Source organism: Penicillium maclennaniae (genome assembly GCF_028827695.1).
Source record: "Penicillium maclennaniae strain IBT 15551 chromosome Unknown utg000004l:1.0-3007600.0:1.0-3009580.0, whole genome shotgun sequence".
Lineage (NCBI taxonomy): Eukaryota > Fungi > Ascomycota > Eurotiomycetes > Eurotiales > Aspergillaceae > Penicillium > Penicillium maclennaniae.
In genome coordinates, this window is record NW_026623216.1 from 835,665 (window position 1) to 852,592 (window position 16,928).

General features: G+C 50.6%; 7 protein-coding genes across 7 annotated transcripts; 3 read left to right on the forward strand and 4 right to left on the reverse strand.

The window, feature by feature from the left end:
* Window positions 1-156: 156 nt before the first annotated feature.
* On the reverse strand, window positions 157-5,289 carry N7477_004494 (uncharacterized protein; the record flags this gene model as incomplete). The annotated part of the gene is made up of 10 exons (XM_056966157.1): window positions 157-459; window positions 523-675; window positions 735-920; window positions 978-1,889; window positions 1,946-4,076; window positions 4,124-4,231; window positions 4,288-4,553; window positions 4,601-4,704; window positions 4,766-4,920; window positions 5,021-5,289. 10 exons carry the CDS (start codon window positions 5,287-5,289, stop codon window positions 157-159), a joined length of 4,587 nt encoding a protein of 1,528 aa, XP_056822938.1.
* A 364-nt stretch (window positions 5,290-5,653) lies between these two features.
* Window positions 5,654-6,828, forward strand: N7477_004495 (IGBP1/TAP42 family protein; the record flags this gene model as incomplete). The annotated part of the gene is made up of 4 exons (XM_056966158.1): window positions 5,654-5,865; window positions 5,920-6,196; window positions 6,251-6,445; window positions 6,514-6,828. The coding sequence occupies 4 exons, from the start codon at window positions 5,654-5,656 to the stop codon at window positions 6,826-6,828; spliced, it is 999 nt and encodes a 332-aa protein (XP_056822939.1).
* A 193-nt stretch (window positions 6,829-7,021) lies between these two features.
* Window positions 7,022-8,107, reverse strand: N7477_004496 (porphobilinogen deaminase; the record flags this gene model as incomplete). Its single annotated transcript, XM_056966159.1, has 2 exons — window positions 7,022-7,770; window positions 7,846-8,107. 2 exons carry the CDS (start codon window positions 8,105-8,107, stop codon window positions 7,022-7,024), a joined length of 1,011 nt encoding a protein of 336 aa, XP_056822940.1.
* Window positions 8,108-8,598: 491 nt separating this feature from the next.
* On the forward strand, window positions 8,599-11,523 carry N7477_004497 (putative LON domain serine protease; the record flags this gene model as incomplete). Its single annotated transcript, XM_056966160.1, has 4 exons — window positions 8,599-8,796; window positions 8,831-9,062; window positions 9,140-11,378; window positions 11,436-11,523. The coding sequence occupies 4 exons, from the start codon at window positions 8,599-8,601 to the stop codon at window positions 11,521-11,523; spliced, it is 2,757 nt and encodes a 918-aa protein (XP_056822941.1).
* A 395-nt stretch (window positions 11,524-11,918) lies between these two features.
* N7477_004498 (mitochondrial 54S ribosomal protein uL23m) lies at window positions 11,919-12,739 on the reverse strand (the record flags this gene model as incomplete). Its single annotated transcript, XM_056966161.1, has 2 exons — window positions 11,919-12,522; window positions 12,660-12,739. 2 exons carry the CDS (start codon window positions 12,737-12,739, stop codon window positions 11,919-11,921), a joined length of 684 nt encoding a protein of 227 aa, XP_056822942.1.
* Window positions 12,740-13,052: 313 nt separating this feature from the next.
* On the reverse strand, window positions 13,053-14,925 carry N7477_004499 (uncharacterized protein; the record flags this gene model as incomplete). The annotated part of the gene is made up of 5 exons (XM_056966162.1): window positions 13,053-13,662; window positions 13,714-13,759; window positions 13,811-14,000; window positions 14,070-14,850; window positions 14,903-14,925. 5 exons carry the CDS (start codon window positions 14,923-14,925, stop codon window positions 13,053-13,055), a joined length of 1,650 nt encoding a protein of 549 aa, XP_056822943.1.
* Window positions 14,926-15,300: 375 nt separating this feature from the next.
* N7477_004500 (NAD(P)/FAD-dependent oxidoreductase) lies at window positions 15,301-16,209 on the forward strand (the record flags this gene model as incomplete). Its single annotated transcript, XM_056966163.1, has 1 exon — window positions 15,301-16,209. The coding sequence occupies one exon, from the start codon at window positions 15,301-15,303 to the stop codon at window positions 16,207-16,209; it is 909 nt and encodes a 302-aa protein (XP_056822944.1).
* Window positions 16,210-16,928: the final 719 nt, after the last annotated feature.

Consider the following 16,928-nt stretch of genomic DNA (forward strand, 5'->3'; position numbering starts at 1 on the left):
TACGCGGAGTCTGTTGGAACAGCTCACTTTACTTCAGGGGATGCGCCTTTCTCAATTCGGCTTAGCGCAGTCGCCCAACCATGTGACAAACGCGGGTTCCTGATCCAGCGCCATTCATTGCTTGTCATTGCTTTGCATCATCTCTCCTTTACTAGTTCACACCGCAGTCCCAATCTCCAGCTCCTCGAGATCCTTCTTATCCACGGACCCGCAACCGCAGCCGTACTTGAGCTGGAAATCGGATTTAAGCATTCCTTGAACAGCTACCAATGCCTGCTCGCTCGCCCTCACCTTCGCATACCGACCAGACGTCTCAACCGCATTCGCGATGGAGTGGCCATGCACCATTACGGTAGCCAGGATTTTTGGCTTCTCGCCATCTATCTCGGGGATCTCGCCAGTCTTGAGACAGTAGTTGGTGCACCCGAAGACATTCGTCAATTGGGCGTGCAGGAAGGTCTAACGCCGTGAGTATATGTATAGATAGGTATGTATCTCAGGTGACAGGCCAGGCTCACTTACCGTTGGGTGCTTGTTGGCAAACGTGTCATACAGAGACATGTCCTCGAAGAAAGGCCGCATATGAGCTGTGAAAAAGGTCTCGACCACGGTGAAATCGAACTCCGAGTCTACGAAAATGGCACCGGTATATGCTTCGATCATATCTGCAAGGCACTATAGTACAAATAATTCAGTTTGATGAGCACTTATGCAACAAATTTGCTTAGACTTACCTTTGGAGAGTCTCTTGTGTCAAGCCAGTAGTCCATCGCCCCGTCGGCTTCGGCCTCTGCAATCTGGATATCTTCTGCATAGTGCGTGATCAGGCCTTGCAGGGGCCCACCAACGTATTGAAGATGCTGGTGTAGGCTTAGTCTCACTGCCAAAGCGCCGAGGAATTTGTTCGACACCATAGCCATCTGTGATTATGTTAGCGATTGTGGCCGAGATGCGTCTGAATTAATGCATGGAATTACTTTGTGCTCAGTGAGCCACTGAGGATCTTTATCGGGATATCGATGGTACAGAAACTCAATACACACCATATCGAGAAGCGCGTCACCCAGAAATTCGAGTCGTTGGTAACAGGGCACCTTAGAATAAAATAACGGAAAAGAAGGATGTGTGAAAGCAGACCGCAACAGACGAGGAAACTTGAACCTATACCCAAGCTTCTGAAAGACCTGTTTCGCAAGGTCTCGCTCAGCTGCATCGGCTACTTGTAACTGCCAGGTTGGTTTCGTGTAAGACGAAAGGTAGTCTGCCCAACGAGTTGCGGTGTGGTTCTCATTATTAACGAGAAGGGTGATTGCTTGAACAGCCAAGTCAAATCGATGATCTTTACCACAGGACAGCAAGGATGCTGCAATCAATGCCTCGCAAACATCGGCAATTGACTTTTCGCTGAGGTTGTGAGAGCTCTCCGCTTCAATGTGCGGAATATAGTTCCGCCCATGTAATAGCGTTAGACCTGGCGGATACCACGTATTTCGTGAAAAGCCACGACTGCGGATATACTCATGGATGCGGAGCTTGATCGCAGTATTGAACAAGTTCTTGTTGCAGATGAGACACATTCGATAGACGTGATAGTCGTACTCGTCATTGTCTGGCTTTTGGGCGAAGAGCGAGATTGTTGTTCCTAGCTTCAGGAAACAATCGCCCAGGAACTCAAGGCGCTCATAATTCTTTCCCATGCCTCGCTGTACCTTAATAATTCCAGATTGCCCTTCGGTATTGTTTGAGTCCTTCGTGAAGGATTCCAAGGCAAGGTCAGTCTTGAGATCCAGGTTGAGGGATTTACAGCCCTCTATTACGATCATGTAGGACTCTAATCTGCTGATGATAGCAGGGAATGCGAGACATGAAGTCACTATCGTCAATGGGATCTTGTTGAGTGTTAGTCTATTTTACGCAACACGAATCATGTTGCAGATGAACTTACCGATGATATGGCCAGTGTCTGTGGGCAAACAACGCATGTTTTGACCTCAGATTTCTCTGAGTCGGTCGCTTTATCCAGGAAATTCCTCCGCAGCCAGAGACATTCTACCTGTAGCACAGGTTGGCTCCAGTCAAAATGCTCGAAGAACTTGGAACGTGATTTCCTCGGAAGACTCAGAGAGTAGTTGGCAATGTTTTCCATCCAGCGTCGACGTGGTGTCCAGTCTGGTGGGGAATCTGATGCATGTAGATTGGTCTCAACGGCAATGGGAAAGTATCTTTTTCTTCCATCCCACGGGTCATACATGAAACGACCCAAAAGAAAGTTCACGTCCATATCTGGAGACCATTTCCAGTCCGAATGATCCTGCGCGAAAGCTACTGTCTCCCAGTCTATCACGCTCTTGGGTGCGGTATTTCGATTAAGGCCACCAGCACATGCTCGGACTGGCGCAAGCCAACAGGGCAATTTCTCGGGCACCGGGTCGAAGCTCTTGTGGAATACACCCTGGAAGACCGCCAGTGTGAAGCTGGAAAGTTGTTTGAGTTCTTGGGAAGTTACCACAAATTTGTCAATACCCTCCGTTTGAATGATAGTGTTCACATCATTCTCCAAAAACACTGAGAAAGTCGGAAATGAAGGGAGTCGTTTCCGAGACAATAGCAACAAACTTTGATGCTCCCTGTTCAAAGGCTTCGTTGGCGTGAAATTGATGAGCAAGCCATAAAGCATGTCTGGAGTAATACTTTCATGATTCCAGATTGAAGGCTTGCAAATCATGATATATTTACCTACCTTCTTCGTGACAGAGAGCTTTGCATTGCGCATCGCTGGCAGCCTCTTGTGATACCTGGACCTGAAATTATCATCAAGTAATCCATTGTTGCGGAGCAGGAGACAGGTATCAAAAGCAGCTGATCGTTTAGCCAGGCCTTTTGTCGATGCTTGATTTCCAATTAGCCCTCTGATGGGTGACTTCTCTGGGAGAATAATTTCGCAGATAAATGAGTGGTCCTGTGAGAACAAGGCGTAGCTGACCACAGCTGGAAGGTCATTTTCGCATTGCAACGAGGTGGCATAGTGTTCCAGAATATTGATGGCATGTGCGTAAGTCAGCTTTGCGCCGCTTGAAGGAACAGTGTAGATTCTCTGTTTCTCTTCCCTTAATGTTATGTCCACATCATGATCGTTTTCGCTGACAATTCGATCTGCGGGCAGAGATCTGCAGAAGGCTTGCATGAGGCGCTCAGCTTCGTGAACTTCCTGAAGTCTACCTTTGTGTTCTTCATTGCCCATTTCGACCATGGTTGCATAGATAGAGTTGGCATTTCTTGCACGGCCACGACTTTGGATATATTGAATCAGTGTATTGTAAAGATCGAACCTCACGACAAGATTGCAATCCGGAATGTCGAGGCCCTCTTCCGCAACCGATGTCGCAAAAAGGCAATTTACCTCACCTTGTCGAAACTTCGCCAAAACATGAAGTTGGTGACTGAAGTTTGCCGATCCAATGAGACCGTCGCGAATTCCAACCAACACTCCGGGGCGAAGATTGGGAATGTCCAGTTTTTCACAAAGCCGGACCAAGGTTTTCGCCGTGTTTCGGCGCTGAGTGAAAACGATGCATTTCCGTTCTTTGGACGTTGCAAACAATTTAAATAATTGTTGAATGAAGAGCTCGACTTTTGGGCTGAGCTGATCCCGCCCTGATGGGTGTTTGAATTGGTGACAACGGACAATATGACAGGCCTCTTTCATCAGCATGATGTCCTTTTGGATTTCCTCCGGGCTCTGCTTCGAAGAACTCGATGCAGAGTCTGCGTCTAGGTCTTTTGACATAACGCCCTCGAGCTTTGGAAGCACATCCTCTGCCACGGCATACTCCCAAACCTGGTCCGCACACCATGTTCCCAGCTCCGAGGTGGCGTTCAATGAAAATTGCAGGATTGGTTTGAGGGCTTTGACGTTCCCGAATCCCCTCTCTATCTGCCGATAGAGCTCCGTGGGGAAGGGTAGGTCAAGCTTGTTGTAGGTCCATGTCTCTTCTTCTGGCTTTCTCACGACTTGTCGTAGCAGGGTCAAATTAGACGTCGTTGCAATTTCGCTATCAAGAAGTTTTTCAAGCCTCCTAATTACTGTCAGCATGAGGTATTGTACTATCGGAGGTTTGATTACGTGGCTGCAGCTGCGATGTTGACTTTGGCATCGATCGGGGAGGCAGTCATCCCAAGGATCCTCGGACGCTTAGATTTCTCTATTGGGAGGTAAGAGTCTCGGATGATACTAGCACATATTTAGCAAAACAAGCAGTGAGCCCCAGAGTGTGCGATTATTCTGACCGAGCATAGACATGGTCCTTTTTCGTGTGGTGAGCTTCGTCAAAGATCAATAGGTTGATGTCGACCATCTTCACAAACCCATTGAGCAGAGCGTGGTTGAGAATTTCTGCTGTACACACAATTACCATGTGTCTTGCCAGGTGGTCTCCCCAAACCTGAGAGTCCCAGAAGTCGGGGCCCATGGCACCGAAAATATGTGCTACATCCTGATCGAGGTTGTTTCGAAGGACTGCTGACTGCTGGAAGACAAGGGTCACACTGTCGACCTGGTTCTTATTAGCAATATTCCTCTTTGTCTCTTCACATTATATACTAAGAAGAATGCCACTCGAGGTGGATTTCCATTATCTCGGTCGATAAGTTCTTGGTTGAGGACATGTTTGAGCAGAAGAACCGCGATCAGTGTCTTTCCGGAGCCTGGGTAAATATATCAGGTTTCATTGACTCTTCAAAACACAAATTAATAGTGATTTCTTACCTGTGTCGAGTACAGCAATGATATTCTTCTTCTTTGCGCGTTCAAATAGCTCAATCTGATATTCACGAGGATCCAAGTTTCGTCCGCTGTGATCATGCTTCGCAAGTAGGGGGGGCAATAGGAAGCTCGTTCTTGGGTGTTCTTGAGGTATTATCCTTTTCTATCCTGCCAGAAGCTTGGATAGCGTGATTTGAGAGTCTATATTCGCATTAGTGCAGTTTCATGTGCCAGGTGCTCACTAGCATCTTGGCTCACAAGGCTTCAAACTGAGCGTTCTGGAGGCGCCGTCTGGGAGCATTTTCATAACGGGTCATTTTTTGAATCTCTTCAGTTTTGGGGCTTTGTGGAGAGCCGTCCGTTGGTCCAGGCTTCACTACATCGGCCAGCAGGTCTTCTTCTCCGGTCCGTGGGTAGCTTGCAAAAGATTCATTGGTGGAGTATGGACCCATTTCAGTAGATTCTTGGATCTCAAAGTGATCCAAAAGCATAGGAACGCTCTTTGTACGGTCTGATAGTATCGGCATCTTGATCTGCGAATGTTGTTGGAAAGAAGAGTGAAGTGAGGTGATGGATGATCAGTACGGTAATACCTCTCAGGCGATATGTATGTATGCGGAGATGGGCACCATAATAATCATTGACTTGTGCAAATAGCACTTATTCAGGTCGACGAATGTGATGCCTGACACATGATAAAGATGAGAGCAAGAAGTTGATACCATGAAAGATTCAAGTTTGTCGAATCCATCACTTTTGTGGAAATTCACTTCGCATGGGAACTATACGTGATAAGATGAAGCTCCTTATCGGTTATCGGCTTATCGGCTCGCCAAAACTCAGGCGACTGCGGGGACCTGTTCAGTGTTCACCTAACCGCACGGACAAATAATGGAGGAGTCTCAGAGTCTCAGATCACTCTTTCAATCCGCTCGTGATGACAAGACTGAGTTGGAAACGAGAGGGGATACCAATACCGAAGCCTACCGTGATGCCGTGAATGCGACAATCGCGAAATTTCACGAATGTCAGCGCCAGATCAGCATCTTGTCACTTTTCAGCTCAAATGAATCCCTAGATGACGTCTCAACGGGTAACATTACGTACGCCTAGCAACCTACGACTGCTGATACTGTGGGGCTAACAATCGATTCTAGGTATATGACCCTGGAATATCACCTCGCTGAGCTGGTCCAGCGTGGCCCCACCTCCGATCGTGAAGCAGTTCTTCGTCGAGCCCTAGAACAATATGAGACTTTCATTACGCGTCTGGATGAGTACGAGTTGCTCACCGGAGGAAATAAGAAGCTTCTTGAGCAATACATGGCCAATCCATCCACATTTACCCTCGCCCCGATGAGTGACGCCGCCGCTCGTCGCGATGTCAAAGTGAAACGCTTCAGGGAAGAGAAGGAGCTGAAACAAAAATTAGAGGTAGGTCACTACTGGGTCTGACATCTTTTGTATGCTTGCTTACTCTCAATGGAGTATCTCGCACGGAACGAGGCCCGACTCCAGAGCGACGACGATGACACGCGAAGATTATATTTAGCAGAACTTCGACTCTACACCCATCAGACCTTCCAATCACTAGACCTTTTGATGCAGGAGCTATCGATGCTTGCTCTCATGAAAAATGCGCCACCACCTCCCGACCCGCAGCCGGAAGATGTTAGACAACGGGTGGGAGGCCTGGGAGGAGCCAACTATTCAGACCGCTTGGACCCATCAATCTCACAGCTGCTCGGCAGGGACGAGGTGGTCCTATCCTGAATAGCAAAGGCAAGCCGATGCAGCCCTTCACTCTTCTCGACCGCCGTACACAGCTCCAGCAAGGAGTGTTCCGCTCAGGTCACAACCTGCCGACAATGACAATTGACGAGTATCTTGAAGAAGAGCACAGGAGAGGAAATGTACTTCAGGGCGGAGAGCAATCTGGCATCATACCGGAAGTTGACGAGGATGATTTTGACAAGGCGGATGAGGAAACGATGAGAGCTCGCGCCTGGGATGAATATACCGAAGCCAACCCAAAGGGATCTGGCAACACCCTTAATCGGGGCTGAAAATTATGAAGTGTTGACGCGAGTCTTCATCAAAAGCGATAGATGGAGTCTGAAGGCTCTTAATTAGGTTCAATATCCAATGCATAAATACAAAGTCCTCGGGTCCAGGATTCAAAATAAATTCGTTGATGTTGGTCATTTCACAGGTATCTGTAGAGTATGTGCAAATGGTCTATCCGACAATTACTTTTGCTCAAGAAGAGAGACTCTCCTTGGCTACCTTGTTACACTGAATCTCGTCCAGAATTTCACCACCGCCATCAGCCACCAGAGCCTTGGCCACGGTAATACCGAAAGCCTCGGCGCTTTCAACGGAGTCGACATCACCATCGACCTCCGCCTGAGCGCACTTTTGGCCGTTGACACTTACTACAACAGATCGCATACGCAACTTGTTGGCCTCGGCACCCTTGACCCACTCAGTCTCAACACCCAGAGGGGCACTGCAGCCGCCCTCCAGAGTGCGGAGCAGACTTCGCTCGGCCAAAACGGCATAGGTGGTTTTCCAGTCGCCAATCTTATTCAACATCTCGTGCAGAAGAGTATCATCCTTGCGGATCTCAATTCCCAGAGCACCCTGTCCAACTGCGTAAAGCATCCCGCTGTTCTTCGAGTCGAGGTACTGAGTGATACGATCCGCCAGATCCAAACGCAGCAGACCAGCAGCAGCGAGAATAGCGCACGTGTATGGACTGTCTTCCGCGTCCAGCTTCGACAAACGAGTTCCAATGTTGCCACGGATATCCTGCACCTTGAGGTGAGGGTATTTACGGGCCAATTGCGCAGTGCGGCGAATGGAGGACGTTCCGACCACGGAGCCTGCGGGCAGCTCCGCCAGGCTCTTGTACGGCAGCCCTTGCTTCACCACGAGGACATCCCGGCTGTCTTCACGAGACATAGTCGGGCCCAAGGTACATGTCGAGGGGAGAAGGGTGGGAACATCTATACCAAACTATTAACGATTTGCTCTCTTTTTTTCTCTCCAACGAGGGGCAAGTCTAAGCGGGGCAGACTGACCTTTAAGAGAATGAACGATGAGATCAACTTGACCCTCGATCATCAATTCCTCCAATTCCTCGGTCCAGAGGTTCTTGCTAGTGAAATCCTTCAAGGCAATGGTGGTGTTGAGATCGCCTGCGGTCTCCTTGGAGAAGATCTTAAATTCATATTGAGGGTGTGATCTCTTGAGGGCGGCCTGCACCAAGTCCGTTTGAAGTAAGGCGAGCTTGGATGCACGGGTACCGATGGTAAAGGTCGTTCTGGGGGCGGGGGTAGCCATGATTGTCTGGGGCAATGCCAATCACGAAAACGAAGCCGAGGAAAAAGAGGCGAGAGGCGATTGCGTGGGGAGCCGATCACGGGACGCGGAACCCACTGTACCGTGAACAAGATGCAAGAGCAACATCGAGATGTAAGCAAATACTACAAGAGATGATCAGAGACGATCAAAGATCCCTAAACACGACGCCTAAGCATTTGCATCAAATGGAGTGACAAAAAGGAAGCCCGGATCTGCAAATCTGACGTAGACCTCGGCTTCGGGACGTGGAGATTACACGACATGCGACCAACCTCTTATCGCCTCTCCCCCGGACTCGCCTCCCCGGTTATTTGCACGGAGGATTCTGGAACTTCTCCTCTCTCCACCTGTAACACCCGATTTACCACATTACCCTATTCTTGTCCCTTGTCAATCCTCCCCCCCTTTCCAGTTTTGAACGGTTCTCTCACTGTTCCTCCGGACTCTCCCACCCTCACACTAGCCCCAGGATGGGTTCAAACAGCGGTAGAGTCACCAAGCTCCCTCTAGTTCCCCTGGCCAAGGGCTCCGTCCTGCTGCCAGGCGTGACCCTGCGCATTCCCGTCTCCAACCGTCCCGACCTAACCAACCTACTGTCCTCCCTGGTCGACCGGCCCAAGCGCGATGGCAACTCGATCACATTCGGATGTATTCCCCCTCAGCTCCCCGTTCCTGAGCCGAGACGGTCAACAACTTCTCGAGGGCGAAAATTCCGATGACGAGAGAAAGGAGGACTATGACTCGATCGATGCGGGCCAGGCGCGCAAGGATGACCTGTTCCGCCACGGCGCCGTGGGCAAGGTGATTGGCGTTCAACGCCGCGCCTATGCCGAACCTTTCCTGCTGGTTCAAGGCTCTCAACGCTTTACTGTGAAGAAGGTCCTAAAGGACCGACCGTATTTTGAGGCAGAGGTCCTCATCCATGAGGAGAATAGTAGGTGCAACCAACGCAACCAACGCGACTAACGCAATCCCGAATCCCAATCTTGTGACTAACCCCTTCTCCGCCAGACTCATCCGTTCAGGGCGACTCGGAGGCTGCTGATCTCTTCCATCAATTGAGGCAGTTGTCCCGTGAGCTCCTGACTCTATTGCGCCTATCGTCGTTGCTGTCGGCGGCCTCAACTCGCCTGTCGCCATTGGTGGCAAGGAAATTTGAACTCTACATATCAAAGACAGACTTAGCCCAGGCTGGAAAGCTTGCAGATTTCATGGCAGATGTCTCTGATGCAAGCTTCGAAGAGAAATTGCGGATACTGGCCTCTTTCGATGTGAAGGAGCGACTGGAGCGTGTCGTGGAAATTCTTTCCCGCCAAGCCCAGCACATCAAGAGCAGCGTGAAGGTGACATCGATCTCCACGACATCATTCCCGCCCAACTCCAATCTCGATGTTAGCAACATTGACCCGCGAGAGCGTGAGCTGCTTGCCAGGCGTGCGATGCAAGGTCTGTCAGGCCTGTCGCCCCCTGGGCCCGGCGGACGTGGCGGCGATGAAGAGAAGGAGCCGAATGAGATTGATGAGCTACAGCAGAAACTCAACGACGCGGAGTTGAGCCTCGAGGCTCAGAAGATTGCGGACAAGGAAATGAAGCGCCTGCGCAAGATGAACCCTGCGAATGCCGAATACGGCGTTTGCCGCACTTATCTGGAGAACCTTGCAGAGATTCCGTGGTCCAAGGTTACCGCTGATCAACTTGGCCCGGATACCTTGAAGCGTGCCCGGCAGCAACTGGACGAGGACCACTACGGTCTGGAGCGCATTAAGAAGAGGCTGTTGGAGTACTTGGCCGTGTTGCGCCTGAAGCAGTCAACCAACAATGATGTTCAACGCCAGATTACTGGCTTGTCTCAAGAATTGGACGCTTCATCTGCTGGAGACCTTGAAAAGGACATTCCTTTGCTCTCCGAAACCGATCGAGTTGCCCTGGAGACCCGACTCGAGATCTTGAAGTCTAAGCGCATGACTGACAAGTCCCCGATTCTGCTCCTGGTCGGTCCTCCCGGCACTGGAAAGACCAGTCTGGCCCGATCAGTGGCGGCTTCCCTTGGACGCAAGTTCCACCGCATCTCTCTGGGTGGCGTCCGTGACGAGGCCGAGATCCGCGGCCACCGCCGCACCTACGTTGCCGCCATGCCCGGGCTCGTCGTCAATGGGCTGAAGAAAGTTGGTGTCGCGAACCCGGTTTTCTTGCTTGACGAGATCGACAAGGTTGGTGGCTCCAACTTCCAGGGGGATCCTTCTGCGGCCATGTTGGAAGTGTTGGACCCTGAGCAGAACAACTCGTTTATCGATCACTACATCAACATTCCGATTGATTTGAGCAAGGTACTCTTTATTGCCACTGCCAACTCTCTCGATACGATCCCGGCCCCCTTGCTTGACCGTATGGAGACCATTCAGCTATCCGGATACACCACCGTTGAGAAGAGACATATTGCCAAGCGCCACCTTATCCCCAAGCAGATTCGTTCCAACGGATTAAGCGAAGGACAGGTCCTTATGTCTGATGAGGTCATTGACAAGACCATTACTTCTTACACTCGTGAATCTGGTGTCCGTAATCTGGAGCGTGAGATTGGCTCGATCTGCCGTCACAAGGCAGTCCAGTTCGCCGATGCCGGTGACGCAAATCGGCTGGATGAGTATAACCCTGTTGTTACTGTGGATGATCTGGAAGATATTTTGGGCATCGAGCGCTTCGAGGAAGAAATTGCCGAGAAGCACGGCCGGCCTGGCGTGGTCACGGGTCTCGTTGCCTACTCGTCTGGTGGTCAGGGAAGCATTCTCTTCATCGAGGTGGCCGATATGCCCGGCAACGGACGAGTTCAGCTCACCGGCAAGCTTGGTGACGTTCTGAAGGAGTCTGTTGAGGTGGCCCTCACCTGGGTCAAGGCCCACTCTTTCGAGTTGGGACTTACTCACGACCCCAATGAAGATGTCATGAAGAACCGCAGCCTGCACGTTCACTGCCCATCTGGCGCCATCCCCAAGGACGGCCCGTCCGCTGGTCTAGCCCACACTGTCGCCCTCATCTCCCTTTTCTCGAATAAACCCGTTCCCCCTCAGATCGCCATGACTGGTGAGGTTTCCCTCCGTGGTCGCGTGATGCCTGTTGGCGGAATCAAGGAGAAGCTCATCGGTGCCTTGCGCGCCGGTGTTAAGACTGTCCTTCTGCCTTACCCCAATCGCAAGGATGTCAAGGATGTCCCTCAGGAGGTTCACGATGGTTTAGAAATCATCTACGTGCAGTAAGTCACACACCACACTCGAAGCTTACAACACCATTCATATGTTAACGTTTACAGGCATATCTGGGAGGCACTCGGCAAGATCTGGCCGGATGCTCACTGGCCCGGCCAGCACCATATGAATTTCGTCGAGAGCCGCTTGTAGATATTCTCGGCTTTCGCTGTTGCTGTTCACTTTGCGTTGTTTCAAGCCCTCTCGACTCTAATCGTTCTGCATAGCGACATTTCACCCTTCCACCGTTGATTCTAATTCAGCTGTCTTTGATGCACTCATGCGCTTAGGTTTTCCCTTGTCTGTAGATCAATATAACTCTCGGTACCTGCTCAACCAAGGTTTCCAATTATGAGCACATACAATAATATGAAACCAAAGTCTTGAAAACAAGGCCCAAAGGCAAAAGATCTATAAATCCGACCTGAAGATATAATACAAACGGCCCAATCACAAAATTCGAACCTCAAATGGGGGAGAAAAATACACATAACACCGATTTTTGCCAGAAAATCCAGCACAGAAAGATGCAAATAAAGGCCCTACCCTTATGGCTTCTGCTGCCACTTAGGAGGAGGAACACTCTTACCCACATTAGCCATCTCCTTATGCGCGAAATCCAACCCAAGCGCCTTCCAAGTCGGCCTCCAGGCCTCCTTATTCTTCTTCAACTCCTCCGCCTGCTTCTTGAAAGCCTCACGCAACTTCTCATCCGGCTTCTCGGCAGCATGAGGTTTCTGGACGTTTTCGCGGCGCTGCTCGGTTTGCACTCTTTCTTGAGCGTCCCAGGAATCTTTCTCCCATCTGTTATTTGCATCAGTGACAATTTCTACCAAGGGCCGGGATTGAGTTGGTGAAACGGACTTGCTGAGATCAGTAGGCTCCTCGGGCCAAACGAACGGGTCTTTCAACTCGACCGTCATGCGCTTTTCGGACTTGGGTCGTCGCCACGCGCCCAGTTGTCTTCCGTCCTTGGTGATACGGGTAATAGGCTGAAGCTGGACGTAGCTGCGGACGCTGACGACACCGACACCATATGCACGCTCGAGGTAGTCGCGCATGTCGAGTTTGTTGAAGTTGAGGGGGACGCGGAACTGGGCATAGCGGTTTGAGAGGTTGGGGGTTCGGACGAGGGAAATGACAAATTCGGGGCTAGAAAAGGGATGTGTTAGCAGATTGCGAGGAAATTGCTTCTGGCGCAGTGGTCGGAAGACTTCGACGGGGTTGAAAGTTGAAAGTTGAAAGTTCGGGGTGAAGGTTGGGAGACCAGAGGATGGAGGGTGACGGACAGATAGACTTGTTTGCGCTCAGAAAGAGGGGCGAACGATCCTAGCCCCTTCGTGGGGAGGCCAATTGTTTTGCGAACCATTGTGGTGTGTGGTAGTTGATGGTCGGAGTGTTCGGCGTTTAATGTTGGTGATCTTTTGCGGGTGGAAATTGCGCGGATGGCCGCGTCGCCTGCCGTACTCTGCTCGATGACCCTTCATGGCTTGTTCTCACATTGCGCCGTCTTTTTTTTTTGCATGAATTGTGCAATTCAAATGACAGTAATATCGCATCACCAAGGCTGGTTTCAGCCTGAAAGCTTCCTATTCATATTCTACAGCGCCACCTGTATCAAGGCCTCGGTCTCATACTAAACTCGGGCATACCGTGATCATCGTTACAAGCAAAGACATTAATCATTGACCAGGCAGTCCCCACGGAAGATCCTCCAGATCACCCAGATGATACCATCCACAAAGATCCTCAATCGAGCCAAGTGAGGGTAACATATCAGTTCCATTACTGGAGTCCCCGTCCGATCCAAGACCTCTCTGCTCTTGACCGCCGAAAAGATGCGGCACTCCACTTGAGCTAGGAGTGTTGCCCTTCTTTGCAATATTCGACCTAATTCCCAACACATGATGCGCAATAGTCTGGATCTCACGAACATTTCTCGCGGTCCGCGGCCAGATCTCACCGAGTGCCTTCAGACACCCGATAGTCATGCGGATCTGGTCTCTTGCCGTTGCTAGATCCCTTTCCTTGAATAAGAAATTGCAGGCTGACAGGAGCGCCAATGTGCCTTCGCTGACCATACACGTTGTGAAGGGCGTATGGTGGAATCGCCGAACTGGGAGTGCTAAGAGGCGGATCTGGGCTTCTACGGCGCGAAGGACTCGCACTGTGTGTACGTTGACGAGGTCCGATGTGGGTGTGACGAGAGGCGGTTCCCGTGCGCAACTTGAGACTTCTTCCACTGCGTTGAATTTGAGGTCTGAGAATGGTCGGTGTAATCCAATGGTGGCTCTATGAGATGGATTAACTCCCCTTCTCTCTTTTGTCTCATCGGCGACTTACACATGGACTAGCAGGTGCGCTTGGAACATCAATTCATCGATATCTCCTGTCTTTGTCATTAGTTGCCTGCGATTCTCTGGTAGCAGAAGCCTCCAACCATCAAGGCTGGAGTCTGCAGCCTGGATTATGTGTAACGAGTCGTCTTTATTCACAATCTTCGGCGCAGACGCTATTGCCGACGCTGCACAACGAACTGCGCCAATGAGGTAGGCGAAGGATGAAAAGGTGATTTCAGGAGTGAATTCGCGGCAGTCAAAATCTTCTAGGCTTCTGGGCGCGGGAATGTTCTGTTCACGATTCAGCTATGCACAGGTGCGTTGAAACTGTTAAATGGATAGGTCATAGGCAGCACTCACTCCTGACTCGAATGCGGACTCCTCACAGGGCAATTCCACAGTAGTCTCAATGTCCACAACTTCAAAGTTCATAGTTCCGAGAGTCCCAGCATAGTACGCATCAACGAGATAGAGCATCCACCATGTGCGCCTCCAACTTTCCGTCAACACAGGGTCTTCGCCGCCGTGTTTCGCTGCGAAACCATGAAGATACATCTGCAAATCAACAGCAAGACGGATTGACTTGTCCTTCTGGCTCTTGGCCTCGTCCTTGTAGTCGAACCAGAACAACGCTATTGAATATAAGAGTCGGCATTGAATCAGGATCGGATCAGTCGGAGATGCCCGTGGAAAGCACGCCTCGGCATGGTCTTGGAGTGAAGTTGGCCAGTCTCGCGCGTGAAAGATATGTCCAACCAAGCGCATGACAGCAACGAGGGGGGTAAAGTCAAGTTGTCTGCTCGGATTCTGACAAAGTCTGTAGAAATGCCTTTGCGGCGGGAGGAACGGATGCAACTTGTGAAAATTTTGATAATATGCATCGATCAAAACGTCTTTCTCTATATTGCCAACGTCCGCATTTGGTACTGTAAGCGATGCCCTTCCAGTGATATCAGCAGTGCCGATCTCATGGAGTAGATCGTAGCTACTCGGGAACTCTGTCTCAAGGAATGGTGTACATTCCGGGCCGTGTTGAAAAGCCGCGTGTTCTTGCAGGCTGGGCTCATGAGATACACGAGGTGTTTCGGTAGCGGCGAGTTTCTTGCGCCGCTCAGCCAAAGCCGCCCGGTCGAGTCCGCCTCTGCGCGATTGAGCATAATTACACTGTTTGCCGAACTCCGCGCAGCGGGTACAGCACGGTCGCTTGCCGTCGCATTTTAGGTGGCGTGAGCGACAGGGTAAACAAGCGAGAGATGAGCGTGTAGCCCGGGCATTTCGCGAAGTCGAGTTCATTGAATCATTGAAGAGAGTATAGAATAGAGTTGAAGGTGAAGAAGTGCGGATACTTGGGTATTTGGGGACTCACTCCCAATGCGGGAATCCGTTGCAAACCACGCCGAGATTCTGCAAGTATAAAGACTTTTGATTTCCAAGTTCGAGAGATAGTATCATCAAAAATATGATTTTAAATTGAAGATCATCTGAGAATCCGATTGAGCACATCATATTTTCATATTTTCATATTCTCGCCTTCAACCAAGCACCACTTCGTTTTACTCGCGGATCCACTCCGATCTATAGAGCCTCAACGATGTCCAGCAAAATCATCATCATTGGCACTGGATTTGCCGGTGTCTGGAGCGCTCTCTCAGCCAAGCGTCTAATCGACCTGACCCGCGAAGATGTCGACATTGAGGTTATCGTCATCTCTCCTGAGCCGTCTATGGTCATTCGTCCTCGACTCTACGAAACCAACGCTTCTGATATGGTCCATTCTCTCGCACCAATGTTCGAAAGTGCAGGTATCAAATTCATCCAAGGTACTGTGAGTACCATCGTTACCGAGACACGCACCGTGTCCGTCCAATCAGCCTCCGGCCCAGATTCAAGCATTGGCTACGACCGCCTCATCATAGCGGCAGGCAGCTCTGTCGTACGACCTCGGGGTATAGCCGGGATCGAGCAACATGCTTTCGATATAGATTCTTTAAAGTCAGCCATCAAGCTTGAAGAGCATATCCAGAACCTTCCTTCCCTTCCAGCAACATCTGCTCGCGACACTGTCGTTGTGTGCGGCGCTGGCTTTACGGGTATCGAGCTCGCAACCGAGCTGTCCGCGCGTCTTGCTCGAATGCCCAATCATCGAATTGTGCTGGTCGATTCTGCCGAGCAGGTCGGACCTGAACTTGGACCGGGGCCTCGTCCTGTCATCACGCATGCCTTGAAGGATCTCGGAATAGAAGTCAAGCTCGGATCTGCGGTTGCGGCGGTTGACGCGAACAGTGTGACACTCGCATCAGGTGAAAGTATTGAGAGCAAGACTGTAATCTGGACTGCTGGCGTGAGGGCTACGCCTCTCACACATCAGATTGCCGGGTCAAAGGATGGTCTCTGTCGCTTGAAGGTGGATCAGCATCTTCGCGTTCCTTTCGCCGGGAGGTATTTGCCACTGGTGATGCTGCCGCTGCTCTTGCCGATACCATGGGTCACTACGCATTGATGTCCTGTCAGCATGCTCTTCAGCTTGGACGCGTCTCGGGTCATAACGCTGCGGCCGAACTTCTTGGCGAGCCCTTGATAGAGTATGCTCAAGCGGCATACAACTGCTGCTTGGATCTCGGATCCTATGGCGCGATCATCTCGGGAGGCTGGGAGAGGCATACCAAGCTGACGGGGGATTTGGCAAAGCGCGTCAAACGCTTTATCAACCAGAAGTTGATTTACCCTCCTCATGATGCCCGGGAGGCACTGGCAGCGGCCAACCCGATTGGGCCAGACTCGGATCAACTATTCGAGCAGATGCTGCAGGTGGTAGGATAGACTCAAGATCAGAGAGTCAGTATCTTGAAATAACATTCTAATAAGCTAAATATGAAGCGAAAATGAGAACAAGCGTAGGTCCATGAACTGAGCCCGTAAGCGGGAACAAAGAATGGGGAAAGCTTCCATGGTTTGTTCTGGGAGACATGAGCCCAGCCACCGGGGGCAGACTTGTGGCCAGCATGCCTCCATCAAACTATCCGTTATATCATTCAAATCCACATGCTCCCTTTGACTAAAAACATCGCAAAATCTTGTGCTTTTGGTTTGTTGTTCTCCCGTCGATAGCCGGTCTATCGTCTCTCATTTAGGCAACTCGGGATTCCCATGGTGGTGGATAACCCAACTACCCACACATTGGATATTCTTGCTCTTCGACGATGCGATCCCATGCCCTCA